Below are 20,040 nucleotides of genomic sequence, written 5' to 3' on the forward strand. Positions count from 1 at the left end.
CTGGGCCATTGTGTTTATCTCTCCTCACTATCAGTAAAAGTATATCTAAACCTTCTACCTGTATCTGAACTGAATTTTAGTGTTGGTGTATCCCATATGTCAGAGACTAGCATTTTTCCTTTAATTTGTAGCTATCACTTTACACTGGTGCTTATGGTGCTTGAAACATTAACATGTTTGAAATGTGTGAAACAGCCTCCTGTTGCTGTTCTTATCCTGTCCTTCATATTCCTTATTTATACCCAATTAATTGAATTTCTTTGAATAATTAAGAGGTAAGTAGAGTTCTGATCCATCTACAAAGCTCAGAACAGCCATAGTATTGATACCCTAACAATCTTTCTAGAAGCTTTTTCTTAACCCACACCTATTGCCTGCCTGGTTTGCCTAAGATGAGTTGCAGTATTAAGATAAGTCATGCTAGAGTCGTCTTATTTTTAGTGATTTATGGCTTTAACTTTTTATTTCAGGATGGCCAACTTGAGTTACATAAAGAACTTCAGGCTTTGCAGTTCAGTGAAGGATGAATTGGGATACTGTCTAACCTCAATTGAGGCTGCAATAGAATACATACGACAAGGCAACCTCTCCGACAGATCAACAGTAAGCTGCCCTTAAAGTCAAATGTGTACTTGATAAGCTTGTAGGACTGTAGGAGTAAGTCCAGTCAGAGGATACAAACAGCTAATGTAAGAGTTCCTTTTTTGCACTTAAAGAAATGAGTTGAAGTAACTATACCTGAAGCAAAGCTAAAATTATTACAATGAAGTCCTTGTTGCTCATTGTATAATCCTTGAGGAAGTAGTTAAATATCAAGTCCACCTCCTCATGATCAGAGGAAAAATGACAGCACTATTTTCAACAGCTGAGTCTTCAGTAAGTTTAATATCTCCTGTTTCTACTCTATCATGGTTGTGAAAGCAATGCAGTACTTGAGAGTAGGCATAGCTTAAACAGATTTTTCTTTAATTTTAAAAAGCTTAGCTATGCTAGCAGAATGGTGATTGCAGTGTAACTTAGAATTGTTCATTAAATCTTTGTACTCCAAAAATTCAGTGTGTTTGCAGGGCAGATTACTGTGTTGCACCAAGCTAATAGTTTAATAGGAATGCAGGACTATGATAAGGTGGTGTTTGAAGGTCAAATTTGGCTCTTGGGTTCTCTAACCTAGCAGGGGCAGGAAGTTTGTGGATGCATGAGTTGTTTCCTGCTGGGCAACTAGACCTTCTGTCAATCAGGTCAAATCCCTGCAGGCCAATCAAGGATGATATTGATGTGACTTCAGAAACTTCTATGATTTAAGAACTTTGTAGCTTATTTAGTAAAGGAGTCCGGTCTTACTGCACCTGTAAAACTTTCTGCTGTTGCAAAATTAGGTTTTCCTGATCTGATGTGGAAATCAAAAGAAGTGAACTTGGAACCAGAGTGAATTCAGTGTGTCTCAGTCTGCCCAACTGCAAAGCACTGGAATCTAATTGCAGGGGCCAGAATAATGGCTCAGTGTGCAGGGCTTGGGATGGGACAACTTGGGGCACAATCTTAAAGCAGCAGCACTTAAAGTAACATTTTAGCCTTCTGTTATTTCTGGTTTTGTTCTTTTCTGGGATCTTTCCATGAACCTGTCATGCATAAGTTTGTTTTGTACACTCCAGAAAAAAAAAAACACTCTTTCATTTTGTGTTAAGAGATTGTGATATTTCTTGTCTGTAATGCTGTATTGAATTATGTTTAAAAAAAAAAAATAAATAAAAATGTTAGTTTAAAAGGAAAACAACCTGCCAAACAATTTTGCTTCCTGTAGTCACTTGGCTATCATTAACAATCAATACACAAAAAGCAATGCTGGTGGTCTGGATGGAGAACTGGAACCAAAGTAGAATTGTCTTCTACAACAATGCCAGCAAGCTGGAAAAAAAAGTCACACCTGGTCTTAAATTTCTAGAATAATGACTGTTTCCTATTAAATGTCTGGTCCTATCCCTCCTTATATAGCTAAGGATAGCAGTTTTTTATACTGGGATCACCCTCAAGTGATTATAACTTAAGTGCCACTGCCACTAAGATACTATATTTCTTTGGGGAGGCGTTTGTCTTGAAAGATGAACTACGTATTTGAGAAGTGTAGATGAGAGCAGTCTCACTGCTTACGTTAGCGTCTGCACCAACATAAGAGCGAGCAATAAGTGTTTCTCTCCATACGTCAGCTGGATCAGCTCCAGACCTAGAGTGCTAGCCTCTTTCTCACTTCAGTGACCATGCAACAGGAGCTCCTTTCTTCTACATTGCCTTTCATAGGAGTCAACATCGCTTGAAGGCAGCACCCTGAGATGAGATGGAAAACAGCAGAACCTTGAAGACAAGGAAGTGGGTGACTCCCTGCCCTCTAGCACAGCTGAAAAGGAAAGAGCTAGACCACCCTTTTCTCTAGTGTAGGGTAAGGGAGAAGGTGGCACACATTGAAGAGGAAGAAACTAGGTAGGAAATAACCCCTTGACAGGAATTGAAAAAGGGTAGTGACGAGGTAGAGGAACATAATAGGAACTTCTGACAGCATTGCTCTCCCTTCATGAACTTATCAGTTGAGATATTGCCTTTATTCTCTGGTAAAGGAGATCAACTTTCTGTTTAAAGCAGCAGCAGCTGTCATGTTGATGCTCCATAGTTTCTGTTTCCAGATTGTGCTGGAAAGGGTTGTGGGATTTAAGTGATCAGGAACATTACTGTGCCCTGGGGCTTCATTACAGCCCCTCATGTGGCTACACTTAATTTTATAGCTGGCTTCAGATGGAGCTTCTGGCAGCTGAGTAATGCTGTTGTCCAATCCCTAATGAAGCTAACTACATAAAGAAAACTCAGCAGGGAGCTGATGTACCCTGTGGGATAATGGGCATATTATCACCCTCATGTCATCAAGAAAATTGCACTTAGGAGACACCTGCCAAATCCCTTCACCCAAGGTCATGCAAGTCTTGGAGAAATATTTTGATTGTGTGGAGGAGAGGAGCATGTAACTGATGGCACAAAAGATTCCATTTTATTTTCTGGGAGTTGTCAACTTTATTTAACTAGAATTCCAGTTAATAAGTATAGGACTTTAGTTATGTTCCTACGCACAGATAATGTGTAGTAAGACCTTCTAGTTCAGAGGGTTAAAGTAAGGTATAAAGTAGGGAGTTAGAGCCAGCCGCTAGGGACTAGGCAGCATTTTGGTTCTTGTATGGAAAGAGCTGTAGGTGGCAATGAAGTTGGCGTGGAGGAAGTGCAGGTGGGAGAAGCCAGGAAAGGCAGACTTGAACACAAAGTGAGGCTAAAAATATTTAGAGGGGTGGGGGTGTGGAGATAACTTCCCCAAGTCATCAGCTGTAATCTGTGAAAGTCACCTTGGATAGGTTATTATACAAGTATACCCTCATAGGTACAAATATTTCATTTCTCTAGTGTAGAGAGTAGTGTTAGATGAAAAGATCATTAATGTTTGGATGTGTATTTTCTAGACAATATAGATTTAAAATAACCGAGAGTCCCACTCAAAGCAATTTTTTTTTTTTTTTTTTTTTAAATTCCTGGAGTGCAATTAAAGCAGGTACAAGCAAGTTTTGTCTTTGAAGGCCCACACTTGCTTAATACTTCAACCGATACCTGATTCTTCTGCCATTTTGTATTTTGCTTTCAAGGATATCTAGTTTCACCTGGGATAGACTCTTTTTTTTCTGATTTATATAATAAATAATACCTCTACATAAGGATTGCTGTCTTAAGTCACTCTTTGAAATAATTATTCCACTTGGGGACACTTCTGTTGTAAAATACACTGTTGGAAGGAACAGTACTAAAAGTACAGGAGGTCTTGCTAGTGGTTACTTAGATTCTCCATAGTGAAAGTATAAAGCTATCTGAGCATTTGCATTAGAAATTCTGATTGGACTTCAGAAACTTGTATCAGCAGTAAAGCTTTAACATTTTCTTCTAGTTAATAACATTTTTGATCAAGTATTTCTTAGGGAAGTTACTCCTGATCACGCTGAAGAATCTATCCAAGGAGGCTAGTGTTATCTGCCTTGTAATTCGGAAAAGATACACTTGGGTATCTTTAGCTAAAGTACTTAGGTTTGAAAAGATTGGTGAATATTTGTCATCTTGACATATCTAAATACAAACAACTTACTGTGAAGTACAGGTCTGAACTTTTATTTCTCGACCTCACAAACATGTTTTTAACAACATTATTTGCTATACAATGGAGGGGTTTTTTAGACAGCTCTATGAGAGGCATTTGGGTTGATTTTGAAACTTGAGTGATCCGATTTCTAGAAAATCTGAACTCTGGTGTTCAAGTGATCTCGTTTATTTGTAGTTCACTAGTTTCTTAAACTTTATGCTGACTTACTACTGTTAAGAGCTGAGTTGGACTTTTTTTACTTTTTTAATATCTGGTCTTCATAGGCTTAATTGCAGAAGCTATAGCCCAGATACTAAACCATCGAAGTTTATCTGATACATGGGTGTTTATCTTAAATGCAGTGGTCTTCAGTTTGATGGATGCTGGGAGTCTTTCCATTTCTAGGGAGATAGTCATTATCCAAAAACAACATCCAAAGAAATTATATTCACTGCCAACTATAAGCAGTGGTTGATCAGAATCAACTATGTGCGACTGTTTCCATCTACTTTCTTAGAAAGTGGTTTTTTTACATTGTTGGTTTTATTTTATGTGAGGTTCAATGTTGCTGTTTCAAAATCTGACTCTACTTAAGAATTTTCACATAGTTTTGGAAGGATATGTATTCTTTGGTACATCCTGAAGTTGTATCGTCAGATTTCTCAGAAAATGGGAAGTACTGATGTGAGAGTTGTGCTACATATCTGCTTAGCTCAGTCTCCAATTTTCAAGAAGTGACCAGTAGGAAACACTATATGAATGAGTCTCCTACAGAGTAATGCTTCACTTGGTACGGTCTTTTATTTTCCAGCAAGTAGCAGAGAGTTCAACAGAGTCTTTGAGTCAGAGTTTTATCAGGGTCATCTTTTTTAATAGCCACCAGTAGACATGTCTTAAATGAATTTGTCTAATGCCTTTTTGGGTCCATTTATACTTTTGATTTTTGCAACTTCCTGTAGCAATGAGTTCTACAATAAGAGAACATTTTTTCTCCTCTCTCTTCTCGCCACTCCCTCCCCAGACCTAATGTGTGATGATTTTGTTGGACATCCCAGTTCTTATATTTTGAGGAATATTGAATCTTGATTCTTTACATGTTTTCTTTGAATTTTTTGTGGTTTTTGTAGACCATTGTGGCAAAGTCAAACTTTTCCAGAGTGAAGAATCCTAATTTCTCCTCGTAAGAAAGCTGCATTGCACTTCTTACAGTTCTTGTTGTCTTTTTTAATGTCTTTTCTAGTTTTGCTGTGTTCTTTTTTAGATGGTACAACCATAATTTCATTAATGCTCAGTTGGTTCATGGAGAATTACAGTAAAAGAACATTCTGGTGAACATCTACTTACTATTTTCTTGAACAGGTGTGCGGTCTTTCAAGTCTCAGAATCCTTAATGTGAAACTAACTTAGGTTTTATGTGCATCTGATAATTCATAAGTGGCAAATGCAGTGTTTAATATTTTTAAAAGTTAATTCCACTGTTAAGGTGCTTTACTTTTGCCTGTAAATGAGTATATAGATAATCAATCTATATATTTTATTTTCAGGAATCTGAGAGACTGTGTGACAAGCTGCTTTTAAGACAAAGGATGAACTTGTTGTCCCAGATGTCTGCTACTCCAATAGACTGCTTATTTAAGGTTAATAACTTTTATGGCAGAATATGTATGTACTTATGTATTGGACATTTATATCCCTCCCTTTCTGCGATTTTCTGAAATGTAATGCAGTGTTAATTACATTAGTACTGTGAAATGTGTTTTAGTAGATGCTAAAAGTGTGGTTTGAATCTAGTGCATTTCTGGGCCAAAACGTTAGCAAGTTAATATAATCTTATGGATTTCAGCATCTTATACGAAATATGGAAGCAAATGAGGATGAAATGCTACTACTGTGGGTATTGATTGGCCCATTTAATGCACAGATGTGATATTACTATCTAGTTGTCTCTCACAGCTTTTAGTGCTTGAAATTGAAAGGGTTTTCTGAAATAATTTAAATGTGGTCACCTGACAGCTACTTCATATTATATGTTAATATCATATTGTCATTCTAAAAGAATTTTGCCTATACAAGGACACAAAGCAGAGCTTCTAATTATATGTGTTCACAGCTTATGGCTAGAGACTTAGTAATTTTACAGAAATGTTTTTGCACAGAGGGAACTCAATTTCGTGACTGAGTCTAAAGAGAACAATAGGAATTGTTTTAATTTTTTATAGAAAATGAAGTAAGCCAAGAACAGATTCTTTTTAATACTGATTGCCCATTAGGGGGTTTTGTGCTGTGACATTGTTCATTTCTGCTTTCTAATGCTTGAATACATGTCTTTTATAATTGGTTCCTTTTGTTTTGTGCTTCAGTAAATTACTCTATTTTTTGTGGGTTGTTCCCCCCCCCCCCCCCCTTAAAAGGAGGCTTTTTATATTGGGTCCTCATTCTCTTTCTTCTCTTGGCTTTTGGTAGCATATTGCTTCAGGTAATCAGGAGGAAGTGGAGCGATTACTAAGTCAAGGTGACAGTGATAAAGACACTGTACAGAAAATGTGTCATCCGCTCTGTTACTGTGACAAATGTGAGAAGCTAGTTTCTGGGTAAGCACTTTTCATCTCCACAAATACACAAAAAGCTATGTAAAAGTCTTCATCTAAGATTCACTTTAGAAAGTGTGCTGCTTTTGGTTATAGAGGAAGTTGGTAACACTTCAGGATGTAGTAGAGAACATACGTTCGTGTGGTTTGAAAAAGCAGAAGAAATATTAGGAGAGTATTGAATGCCTTGGAACCAGCCAATTTTGTGATGGAGGCTGTATGTCCTTTGGTAAATGTGGTGTGAAATGTTTCTTCTCTTGAACCTAACTTACATATCTTGCACAACCGCATCTCTTAACAAAATGTACAACTTTGTATAGAATAATTTGTCTATGTGAAAGGATAAAGGATAAAAACTTCCAAAATCAGTTTTTGTTGGCCTTTGCAATTTTTCTCTTTCTCTCTTCCTTACCGCTGCTGCATGGGTAACTGAGCTGCTTTTAAACCATTGTGTTTTAAAGGAAACTGAATGATCCTTCCATTATCACTCCATTTTCCCGAGATGACCGGGGGTATACACCACTTCATATAGCTGCTATTTGTGGTGAGTATTGGTTTTCTTCACTAGTGTTTTCTACTCCTTATGTTCCTTATCTTTACGTTAGCATGTTTTCCAACTTTACATTAAAAAGTGTATTTTGCATTAAATTGTTTTTTACTTATTTGCTATGGAACCTGGTATCTTGGCACAGACTGAAGTTATTGTATATTCTTTTAAGCTCTGTTTCTTATGGCTAAGTTATTGTTTGTTTGTTTGCTGGCTGTTTACTTTTGCCTTAGCGATTACCACAGTAGTTTGCTCTTCAGCTGTGAAAAAAGTAAAAATGTGTCGTCAGAAACCAGTCTTGTTTTAAAGAACGGGCAGATTGAGACATTAATCTTTTCTCTCTCCTGCAGCTGGCTATGCATGGTAGATCTGTACCATCTCTTGTCTTGTAATGTTCATTATGCCATTGATCTTACATTTATTAGAAGATGTATTAATTTTCTTAGTGAGTTTTTTTAATAAATAATTTCCTTTTTTTTACTATTTTCTTGAATCCCAATGGGAGAGTGCTTTGTGTGACAGGGCTTTATTTTCTCTTCTTCTCTTACTCATAAGATACAAGCATAGCTTGCTTTTAGCTAGAGGTTCTTTTATGGAGCTTTGACGTTGAGTAATCTGCAACAAAAAAAAAGAAATGGGAAGGAAGTGAATATACAGTATATAGAAACATGGTATGCAGAAATGCAGGGTATCTTAGTTTATAGTCCATGTTTGAATTTGAAAAGTAGCAATGTTCTTGTGCAAAGTTTACTTCTTTCTTTTAATGTTTGCATTTTTTCAAGGGCAAACATCACTAGTGGATTTACTAGTAGCCAAAGGAGCCATCGTCAATGCTACAGATTATCACGGTTCAACTCCACTTCACCTTGCCTGTCAGAAAGGATATCAAAATGTTACAGTAAGCACCAAAAGGCTTAATTAGAAATAAAAACAAATACTTAAACTAAATAATAAATATATGACTCTTACTAAGCTGTTCTACTGTTACTGTCATTTAGGTCTTCTGAGAAGCTTTTACCAGAACTGTGTATGCTGTCAGAATTGAGGGTCTTTTATCACTGTAGTTTGCATGTTATTTTATTTTTTCCTATACTGCAAGGTTTTCACCCGTTTGTAATAACCAAGCAATTGACAGCTATGCATGCCTGATAATTCATCCATTTTATTAATACATCTCTAGTACGTAGTATAAATAGAGAACCTGTTAACATCTCTGCTCTTGATTAAGACAGAAGAGCCATTGCAGTCATTGGAATGAATTAAATGACTTCACATTGTGGTTGGGTAGACTGTGTAACTACATTAATTATTGTGTACTTGAATTTTATATATGTGAGATTCTTTAATTAGCATTGTTGAAATTAAGCTGTGTCTTCACTTACATAGGCTCTTAAAATACAGGATAAATTATCATGTAGTATATGTATTGCAATGTTTGCTGCGGTAGATGATTCATTTTTTCAATGACAACTCTGAATATGTAAGAAGCAGCTTTTTTTTAATTCTTAGGGTAGAGCAAAACCAGTCCTGTAATGCCAAGAGAGTAGTGTCTGAAACAGGAGAGACGTAGCTAGTTTCTCATGAAGTGCTTCATCATGCTAGAAATCAAAAGGAATCTACAGAGTAACAGTTGTTTGTCCATTAATTTTTTAGTCACTTAAATGTCTACTTTTATTTTTCCTTGTAAGCTTCTCTTATTGCACTATAAGGCAAGTACTGATGTTCAGGACAATAATGGAAATACTCCACTTCATTTAGCCTGCACTTATGGTCATGAGGATGTAAGTAATTGTTTTGTAACATACTAAATGGACCTTCTAATGGAATGGAATTAAACTGTGATGCAAATTTGCACTAAACTTACATGTTTTAAAGAGTAAATAAAAAAGATTTGGAGGCTAACTATTTAATGCTGTAAATTAGGACTTTATTCAGTAGTTCATAGGAATTTTTATTATGCGTTCACATTAAAGATAGTAGTATTGTGCAAATTTAGTTGAATTATTTAACTCTTTGTTTAATGACGCTGAACTGTAAAAGCCTGCCCTTTAAGCAATGGATTATATGAGCAGCAATGAAAAAAACCTTTTTAGGATTGCAAACGTTGTATGAATTGAGAGACAATACTATAGTTTATTGATAGCTTTCCTTTTCTTTCCAGTGCGTCAAAGCTTTAGTCTACTATGATGTGCATTCCTGTAGACTAGATATTGGTAATGAAAAGGGAGATACTCCTCTCCATATAGCTGCTCGTTGGGGCTATCAAGGGATCATAGAAGTGCTTTTGCAAAATGGGGCAAATCCAGAAATTCAAAACCGGATGAAGGAGACTTCCCTACAGTGTGCATTAAATTCCAAGGTATTCCTCTTTATCTTCTAGCCTGATTTCTTTCTGATGCAATTCCACGGAGATGTAGATGCTTACCTGCTAACAGGATTTTGTGGTCTGGTACTATCAAAGTGAAAATGTATGTTTCACTTTAAGGAAGAAAGGTCTCATTTTAAATCTAATAGCATGAATACAGTCTGTGGTATAGAACATAAACTTGTAAATGGGTACTTCTAATCTGCTCGGTCATAATCTGTTACTAATATTAGGTTGTCAGCTAATTTGTGTTTCAGCCAGTAGATTCTTCTTTAAGTGAAGTTACATTAGTTCTCTATTAATATTTTTATGCAGATTTTGTCATTGATGGAATTAAACTATCTAACGTTTGAGAGAGGACAGAGTGCTTCTGAGGTAACAACCAATGCAAGTTGCTAAACTTTTTTTGCCTATGTTTAACCTGCTTAATCTGATATGTAACTTTTTCTGGGTGTTTTGTTTTGGGTTTTTTTGTTTTTCCAACTTCAAGTCACCACTTAGGTCTCCTCAGCACTCAACAGAAACTTTCAGCAGAGGATCATCTATCTCAAGCCTGTCATCAGCATCAACTGATATAAGGCAAGAAGAAGTAAAAAATAGTTATAAAGAGGTAAGACTGAGGTATAAGTTTTGACAATAAGCAAAGTGAAGGAAGCTAGAAAGGTGATATTTTGCAACACTGTTTTAAACTGGTTCTTCAGGAATAGTCTTCTGTCTGGTTTGGAAAATTATATGCTGCTATCCTCAGGTGCTTCTCATCTCAGTATCTAAACACTTATTTTTGTATGGTATCAACTGCTCTGCTGGTTATTTCTTGGGAAAAATTGAAAACATATTTGGAGTAGTTGTTAGATTTACTGCAGTTAACTATGCAATTTGAGAACTTGTTCAGGTTTACAGAATTATAATGGCAATTAGCGCCCCAAGGACCTTGCTGTCCTGTCCAGGAATTAAATGCCATCGTTGGCTTACAAAGTCTGTTAGGGAGAAGAGACTAATACAGGCATACTGACAACTTAACAAACTAGAATGTTAAGACAAGCTTTCAAAATTGGCGTAGGAAATCAATTTTGTAGCATGTGAAGAAGTACACACTATATATTGAATATCTTGCACATATGTCTCTGCTGATTTTGCTCTGTCCACACTAGCCAAAGTGCCGTCCTCTGAATTTTTTCATGTGGGACTTCAGATCCATAGTTTCCATTTATCCCCTCCTAAGACTGTCATATCACCACTCCTTCTGATGCTTCTCTATTTTTTTCCCAGTCTTCCTCTTCCATTTTTTTTCCAAATTGACCTCCTTAGTATTTTTGTCTCTCCGTATCGCCTCTACGTTCAGATTCTTCCTTTTCCTGCTATTAAAAGGTTCTTCTCTTGTCAAAAGTTTCTGTTTTCTAAAAATGTTCAGGAAATGCAAAGATGTAAAGTTTGACTGGACAACATTACTTCACGCTTCATTATCAGTTACTCTATGAGAGCCTGAATGTAGGAGTGTACCTCCCTGTTTGTACAGAGGCAAGCACTCTGAATATGGTCTAATATACATAAAAGTTCACCTCATAGATCAAGGATTTATTTTTCCTTAAAGGAACAAATTTATCACACCCAAGAGCTAAGACTAGTTCAAACCAGGGAAAAAGATTACAAGCAGCTTACACCTTAGATTCTTGGGGTTAATGACCTTCTCCAGTAATCCAGCTTTAGTTAATTTCTGTTTGCCAAGTTTCACATGGGCTCACTGCTCTTATTCTTACTAAGCAAAGAGGCAAGGGTGTAATCCTGAGAGAGCTCCGTGAAGGCAATGCCACTGGAAGTAATGGGAAGCTGTTAAGGTCAGTTTTCCAGACTTCAAGGCTTAGACCATGAGTTAAGAGGTTGCAGTTAAATCTTTATTAATCAATACTGCTAGTGAATTAAACTCTTTGCTTAAATGAGCCAGTCATGGTGTATGTCTCGTATGTGGCTTGTTTACAACTTAGAAAAGAGAGAGTAAAAGAGCCAGCCATGTAAATTTGGAACTTCCTCTGTTCAAACTAATAACTCCTTGCACAGTTTCTGTTCAGCAACAGAAAAACTGAGTGTGTGAGTGAATTGCAGTAGATTTGTTTCATCTATTTTTACATTTAAAGAAAGGTACTTCTGTTCCATGGAGGAGTGAGAAAGCAAACTGGGAAGATGGGGAAATGCGTGTAGCAGACATTTTGGCCTAAGTACTCTTAATAAATTATCTATAAGCTGCATAACAGATGTTGTATGCTTCTCCACTGCTAGAGCCTGAGGCAGTTTTTAGAACTGTAAGGAAGTTGTTATTTTTGGAAAGAAATTATCAGAGCTTGTGGGTCACTTGCTATTACTGTTAGGCATCTTGTATGTGATAAGACTGGCTCCTGAAAATCATCAAGATCTTTACATTCTCCGGTGACATTATCCTATATGATTAGGGGAAATTTATGGGAGGCACAGATCTCCCTAGTATATATAGTCCATTTTAGATGTATATGTGTAGAGATTGGGATTCAGCTCACCTAACTTCAGACGTCTGAAAGACAATTGTCTTGCCTTTAGACATCTATTTTCCCTCCTTAGTCAGTGGAGAGAAATTGGTACCTCCAGAGAGGAATTAATCTCAGACATGCTTAGTTTGACCTGAGTTGCACTCAAGTGTCATTCGTTCACTACATTCTGCTCTGTAGTTATAAGAGAGGGAGTTTAAATGACTGGCTTAGATTTAGACAGCTAACTTTTAGACATTCAAAGTTAGGAAAGAGGAATCCTGCCTTGAGTGCCTAGTGCATGACTTCAAGGAGCTTCACCTTGTATTAGAAAGGTAGTAATAAAATCAAACAAAACTTAGCAGCTTTCCTAAAAGGAGATAAAAACGGATGGAGAGGTTTAATCTAGCCTCTGATCTTTCAGCTGTAGATGTGTCCTGTTCTGCTAAAACCCTGAAGAAAGAGATCAGACCAGTAAAACACAACTTCCTTTTAGTCTCATTCTTCCTTGTTTGCTTTACCAAACACTGCTGTGAGTCAGCAAGATAGTAATTTCTAGAGAAAGATTGAAATGTGACTGTAGCTGTTACTCCATGACATCTTCAACTTGGAAGATGTTTCTTAATAGTGAAACAACTTTGTTTACACAGCAGCATCTTTGGTGATTCTAGCACAGTGCTAGAATAATTTGCTATAATGCTGAAACAGACTTTCACAAAGCTTATTATCTTCAACAATCTGCAGAGGCCAGTCAAGTTGCCTATTGATAGTACTAATGGACTCTCCCTGCCCTTTTCTATCAGGTTAGGTCTCAACTCCATGTGAGAGTAGAGAATCAGAGGAGAAGCGAGGAGACAAGTACATCTCATTCTCCTGCTTTTACAAGCAATCGGAGGCATCAGGAGGATGGCATCAATACACTGCAGAGCACCTTCCATCTCTTCTTCCCCCCGCTTGCCTCTTTCCCCCCTGCAGAGCTCATAAACAGGAGAATACCTACACCAAACAGTCATGCTCAGGCATCAGCTTGCCTGAGCATACACATACTTAACTGGTCTAATGCTGGTCCCCTGGAATAACTCTCTGAGTTGAAGAGACCTGGCTTTTGCTAATGCATACCCTTTGATATTTACATCTTCTTGGATTTTAAGTAAGAAAACAAATTTCATACTTGCAATCAAGTTACGATCAAGTAAATGTTTGGTTTTTAACATAGGAATAAACCAGTAATCTGCAGATGTGAACAATTGGAAAGCATCTTTTTCATCTTAAACTGTTGTTCCTCAAATAGTAAAATAAAACCTGCCATCCTTTGTGCTTCTGGTAGCATATAGTAGCTCAGCAAGAGTCCAAACAGTACTAGTGTTTATCAGGGTAGAAATTTGTCCTGAGTAGGGATTTTTACTGTTAGGTTCACAATAGAAATGCATGGCCAGCTGCTGCTGAGCAGCATGATAAAGTATATCAGCTTACATGGCTTTGTTTATGTGTGGACTGCATGTTCTCTATTTAGGTAAGTACTGTTTATCTTTAAGCAAGTCAGAGATCATCAAATGGCCACAGGCCTTGCACAGCTTTTGTATTTCATAAAGAAGAAGGTTTTTCCTTTAAAACTTTATCAATAAATATGAAATGGGCTAGCAGTAATCCTACCACAGGAGCTTAGGAGGTTAACAAAGGACACAGGATTTTCTGTGTACAGCTTAATACCAATACTAACGAAGCAAATAAATTTGTTTTCTTAATACATAGGTGGAAAAACTCCTAAGAGCAGTTGCTGATGGAGATCTGGAAATGGTAAGTCTTCGCATAGCTGTTAAATATTATTGAATTCCAATTTACCTCATTCAAATTGAGGAAGTTATTTGTAAATAATATCAAGTGAGGAATGCTTTGGGTAATACCTTCCTTCAGCAACAATTAATCAAATTCAGCTCATTTTCTGCAAAGAATATTCACTCCATGTCCCCAAATTATTCTACCTACAGTGCTTTAAAGCCCATTATTTTGACATTTCCATGACCTCTTGCACTAAAGAAGTTACTTTAAATTGAATAATTCCTTTGTGAAGGCCTGTCATTTAAAAACGTATGCATAGTCACCTCTAGGAGATGCAAAGAACATGGGAAGAACAACATTCAGGGCAGGCATGTTGAAAAGAAATATTGCGGGAAAGAGCAATTCATTTGCTTGCAGGTGCTCGAGCTGCACTGTCAAATGCTGTTCTTAGATGGGGGCATGATGCACTGAAGAACTGTAAAAAGATACGTATACTTATGTCACAATATTGGACTGGATATGCAGTCAGCACAAAACAAAACAAAAAAAGCAAAATAGATGAGTTTTCAGGTAAACCTGATTTTTGACAGCAAATCCAATAGAAAGTGTTATTATTCCCAGTTGCTTGTGCCTATGTCACAGAAGTGCATCGTATCTTTTCTCGTATGTAAGTTGATGCATGTGCTGGAGCGGCAATGCTGTGCACCAGTTCTGGAAATTGAATGGTGGGATTAACAGTTTGCAGTTTTTTGACTTAAGAAGCGTTCCAGTAATACAGTGTGTTTAAATCTACAACTTCCTAAATTGTCAGGTTCTCTAATGCTTTGAATATTGTCTACTCTTTGTGTGTTTACTGCATGTAATAATCATGCATAGGTACTATAAATGAAAATGAGCTCTTATTTTGTTTGTTGTGATACCTTTTTATTAATGTTTCATACAGAGAGGAAATTTAGGTGACACCAGTCAGTACAGAGAATTTAGCTCAGAGGCATACAACTTTCCTGTAGTTTGGATTTCACTTCAAATGGATAGCTGATGGCTATAATAATACCAGTTTCAGAGTTGATGTTCTGTAAATTGTGATACTTGCCACCTGTTTTGACATAGTTTTTAGTTACTATTGCCCTTTATTCCTGAAAATTTGAACAATAAGGTACTTCCAATGTTATTCTATTGAAAAATTGAAGATGACACAGAAATCTTCAGAAGTTTTGTCTTTGGAAAGATATATAAGGCTGTACATTTCTAAATTATTTTGTAGTTCACAGAACAAAATCATGAACCCATGTGAGAATGCAGGGTTTCTCTGCTGGATGCATGTTCTGAAAAATTTGTTTAGGTGATATGTACCAGGAGTTACAGATGCTAATGAAGCATCACACAGTCATAATAAAATAGATAATCTGCATCATAAAATACATACCATGTTAATATTGATTCTGTCATGTTTTATTCCAGTTAGATGATAGAAACAAATTAATTTATCAACTGATAGAGGAAAGAACTGTTCAGTTGTTAAGTAAATATCATTATCCTAGTTTACAATGTAACTTAATCTTAGTAATTATTTCCAGGTCAGCCCTTAAGTCCTTTTAAGAAGCAGCAATGCATACAATGGTGATATTTACCATCTTCCTGGCAAGTAGTAAACATGAATGTATTACAATTAACTTTTCACAGACTTTGTGAAAATCTAAACTGCATCATGAAAAAAATTTAAAGAAAATTAAATGTAGTGCTATAATTTGCTGGAAAATTAGTAGCTAGCACTGCTCAACAGATATCAGCAATGAAAAGCATATAGAAACCTAATCTGTGCATTCATATGACAGAATCACCTTATTTTTTGTGGCTTTACTTTCCACATTGCTCAAGTTCATGTAAAACTGTTCATTATAAAGAGAATTGTCCAATTGGATGGCAAAGGTTACAGTTTGCGTATCTATTAAAAAAACATAGTTATTTAAAAACTCTTATCTTGTTCTGACAGACTGAGGTCTGTCTCCATAGGAACAGAAGCAGCAGTAGGGTCATTAGTGCTGTTGTAGATTTCCGCTGTGACAGCCAATTGAGCTTTGCAAGAGAAGGTATTAAAAAAAAATGCTATGAAACTGGAAGATCTAAAAAAATAAAATAGTATTACGCTGTGATTGTTCAGGAAGCCAGAAAACAACCTTTGTTGCCATCAAAGCATCTGCAAACTTCAAAAGCAAGTATGCTTTAGATTGGAGATAATGATGTTAATCAATGACAGTTACTTTAATTAGCTGACTCAGTGGCAACTAATTCCACATTTTGAAAAAAAACTTAGCCCACTTTGGTAAATTTTCTGTGTCTGTAGTGAGAAAGAGATATTTTGAGACAGTATGGAGGGTATATCTGTATAGAAAGGATTAAGCTTTATTCCCACAATATGTTTTAGAATTATGCAGCAGCATTTTATGGAGGAGGTTCTCAAACTGTACTTTTTATGTGTTTGTTGTTTGCTAAATTGGTAGAAAATTATTATAGCACCATTATTGGTGGAGACTGTTAACGGTTGTCTTAGCCCATTGTATATTGCTTAGAGCCATATAAAGGCTTTGTTCAAAGTCACTAAAGTATGGCATAGAAGTAGTCGATACTGCTTAACATCAGTTTTTGGTCTTTCATTCTTTGTGATTGAATTTGGTGGTCAGGTGTACGCCACAGCTCCTTAGTGGTGGATGAACTATTCAGCTTTCAACAAAGATACTTAGATTTAAAAAACAAGCAAATAAAAAACCCCCCTTTTATTATTGGAGTGAGATAACACTAGAACAGACCTGGGATGTTACAGAACCTCTTCTGTTAAAAATATTTGAGAAGAGATTGGTCAAATGTCTGTCAGTGGTATTAAGGAAGAAATCCACCACAAAAAAAGCAAATCTCTTCTATAAAATAAATCTTGTGGAGCAGCTAAAAGTCTGGCATACAGCGTACAGTGCCCCTGGAGTGCTCTGCTAAATATTCCACGACGTGTGTTACTCTGCAATGTAAAGAAGGTTTTAGGTGACAAGTTAACTGGCAAAGGGAGATGATGGACATTTTCCTGAGATGCTTCAGCATGTGTCTGCTTAAAAGTACATTTAACCTTTTGACCAAAAAACCTTTAAACCAAAAAACCCAAGGCTATTCCACTGTAATTATAAAGAGGTATGCATGGGAGTAGCATGTTCAGATTTTTGGTGAGACATTGGTATTGGTATGTTGCGAGCTGCCAATTTGGATAACGAGAGCAGCACTATTGAGTTGTGATAGAAGAAGGAGAAAGTGTCAGTTGTGAGTGTCTTGGTCAGTCTGCAGGGAAACGGGAAAGTGAAGGGACAGTAATATTTATTTTAGACATGTACAAATACAGCAAATAGTAAACCTTCACTGATCAGGCCTTCTGTGAACAGACAAGCTTGAGAGAAGATTTCTTTTTACTCCAGAGCGCAATGTGGAATTTGCAGGGAAAGTAATATTCCCTGTGAAAAATATCCCTCTGCTGTCTCAATTATGTTATCATTCAGAATCAGGTATATGGCCCTTACTAGTTGTCCTAGGATTTATTCTAGCTGCGTCTGTTTAATTGGATAAATTATTAATGTGTGTTTGGTTTCCCAGAGCTACCTTAATGGTAAGAAGCAGAACTTGCTGACAAGCGTGAGAGTAAACACTGTGGGAGGAACCTGTAGCAAATTCCTTTCTCCCCATTCTCTTCTCGACTAGCATCTGTAGAGCTGTTGGATTGATCCAGTTCTGTGGCATCAAACCCAACCCAAATCCAGCAAAGATGCTTCTATCTCGGTTTCAGCAGAAAGTGGTTGCTCAGTTTTGCTCCATGCCACTGTTCAGTGGGAGGCAAAGGGCTAATCTTTCTTCACGGTAACAAGACAATCTTTTGACAGCTCTCTTAAAAGCTGCTAAAAAAAAAGAGTAAAAGGAAAACCCTTCACAAGATGACATGTATTACAGCTTCATACCCACTATGTAATCCTGTAACTTGTTGTGTGTGGGAATGTCCCAGAAGATCTGCTGGAGCTCTGAGAGATCTAGCCTCCACACACAAGCGTCCTGATCTTCCTTCTGTCTTGGTTTTTGAGTGCCGTGATGTTAGCCCTTTTCATGCAGCTAGAAAAAGGTGACTATTAATGTATTGTCCCTTGCATTATGCGACCAATTTAATTCCCAGTTCTGTCTTGAGTTTCTGAAAGACTTGTCTCATTGAGCATAATACAAACTCAGAATGGTACACCAGATGGATGTCAGGACTAACATTGCCAGATGGTATAATAATGGAGACTTAGTACAGTCACTGTGAATTCTAAGATGTCTTTAGTTTACAGTGGATTAATGAATTTCAAGATAAAAATATATTTCTTAAACAGCTTTTTTTTTTGTTGCATAAAATTTAATGTAAAATTAACATGCAGTAAGCATCACTGTTTGCAAATCGCACGTGAATGCTCTGAGTCGTAAGACTATCTTCATTGAAGGGCTTCTCTCTTCCTCAAAAATGAGGCATTGTACGTTGAGGAAAAAGTGAAACTGTCAAGCTCCTGGGAAGTGACAGACCTAAGAAAAGTCAGTGTCCCTGCAAAGTTTTGGGCATCAGTTAAGTGTCGTCATCCTTGTCACTTCTTATGTTTGTTAAAGCAAAAGATGAAACAAAATTCGTATTGACATGAGCTGGCACAAATCATCTGAGCTAAAGGGATTTGGAGGGTTTGAGACTAGGTGAATGCTGAAGTCTTGATTAGGCAGCAGGAAGTCATTTGTAATTTACTTCACTGCTATATTTGGTGAACTTTCTAGCTCCTTTGTCAACAATAACATTTGATTTTTTTAATTTGGCCTGTGGGCAGCTGATGCTAGGAGGTAGCTGTATAGTCTCCCTGAGATATTCACAAGTGTATGTTTGTGAAATTTATGCAAATTTATTGGGCCATGAAACCTTTAGACTCTGTAAAGGAAGACTTGCTTTTTATGCCAGGTACGTTACCTCTTGGAATGGATGGAAGAAGACTTAGAAGATGAGGATGACACAGCCAGTACATCAAAACCAGAATTCTGCCATCCATTATGCCAGTGCCCAAAATGTGGGCCAGCACAAAAGGTTGGAATATTCATTCTGTGAAAAGAATAATTTATATTCTTGTAATGTAACTTTTAGCTCTAGGGAAGTAGCATTCATATTGTCTAACACCTCTGTATCTCTGTCTAAAAAGCAATTAAATATGTACAGATCTTAACAGAGTTCATCTGATGCAATGAAATTGCTCTCTTTTTAATTGAACTGTAGAAAATTTTGGAAACAGTAGCAATGTTCAAAGACTTGCTCAATATCTAATGGAGAGGAGAAACTTTGCAGTATGTTTTTAGAATATGTGGACTGCTGTCATTAAGGTTTGGACAACTTGGAATAAATGGGAAAAATCTTTTTCTAAGCCTCAGTTTCTCCTGGTTCTCTTTTATAGTTTACATTGCTAACTGTCACAGAGTATCTACTTATCTGTTAGTAATCAGTTTAGCAAGGAATACCTATTAATCCTATAATCCTATAATGTAATGCTGATAAAGTCTTTTTTTAATTGCATGACATCTTTCATACAAGCTATATCTAAAACCTCTTCAGAGATTAAATACAGTTGCAAAGACTTCCTTTCCCCATATTTATCATGGACTGTAGAGGAAAATCAGGCTTTATAATACTTCTTTTTTAAATTTAAATAAGGAATGATCCCAGCTTCTCGGAAATAGAAAACCAATTACTTTCAGGAAGAAAATGTGTTGCTATGTTGAAAGTATACATAACTGGATAAGTCATTGCAGAATAAACCAAAGTATAAATTTTCAGTGTATTGACTACTTTGAGGTAACAGTATCCATATCACTTAGCTGAGAAAATGTGAGATGGCTTAACTTCTTCTAAATTCCTCACTGCTACCTTATGTTTGTTTTGTGCAGGCTATAAAAGTATGCTAGTTGTCTTTAAATGCTTCACATTCACACCGTGCTTTATTGTTTGGTAACGTGTCCATGTACCCTCAGTACAGAGATCATGTGCTAAAGATGGCAGAGCCTGAGATCATAAAAGTTCA

General features: G+C 36.6%; 1 protein-coding gene across 13 annotated transcripts in view; it reads left to right on the plus strand.

Annotated features, from left to right (window-relative positions):
- The window catches only part of ANKRD27 (ankyrin repeat domain 27), a 49,377-nt gene that overhangs the window by 18,898 nt on the left and 10,439 nt on the right, over positions 1-20,040 (plus strand). For 11 of the 13 annotated variants that reach the window (XR_003925023.2, XR_003925024.2, XM_030025787.2 and 8 more), the window contains 11 exons: positions 471-603; positions 5,704-5,796; positions 6,623-6,750; positions 7,209-7,291; positions 8,077-8,192; positions 8,983-9,075; positions 9,456-9,653; positions 9,975-10,034; positions 10,150-10,269; positions 13,907-13,951; positions 18,933-19,055. Coding sequence is in view for 11 of the 13 variants with exons in the window: in XM_030025787.2 (XP_029881647.1) it covers positions 471-603; positions 5,704-5,796; positions 6,623-6,750; positions 7,209-7,291; positions 8,077-8,192; positions 8,983-9,075; positions 9,456-9,653; positions 9,975-10,034; positions 10,150-10,269; positions 13,907-13,951; positions 18,933-19,055 (1,192 nt within the window). In the remaining 2 variants the exon portion in view is untranslated. The remainder of the gene's footprint in view (positions 1-470; positions 604-5,703; positions 5,797-6,622; positions 6,751-7,208; positions 7,292-8,076; positions 8,193-8,982; positions 9,076-9,455; positions 9,654-9,974; positions 10,035-10,149; positions 10,270-13,906; positions 13,952-18,932; positions 19,056-20,040) is intronic. The other 2 variants (XM_030025792.2, XM_030025791.2) reach the window with 2 other exon arrangements.

This window comes from Aquila chrysaetos, chromosome 9 (assembly GCF_900496995.4).
Source record: "Aquila chrysaetos chrysaetos chromosome 9, bAquChr1.4, whole genome shotgun sequence".
Classification (NCBI taxonomy): Eukaryota; Metazoa; Chordata; class Aves; order Accipitriformes; family Accipitridae; genus Aquila; species Aquila chrysaetos.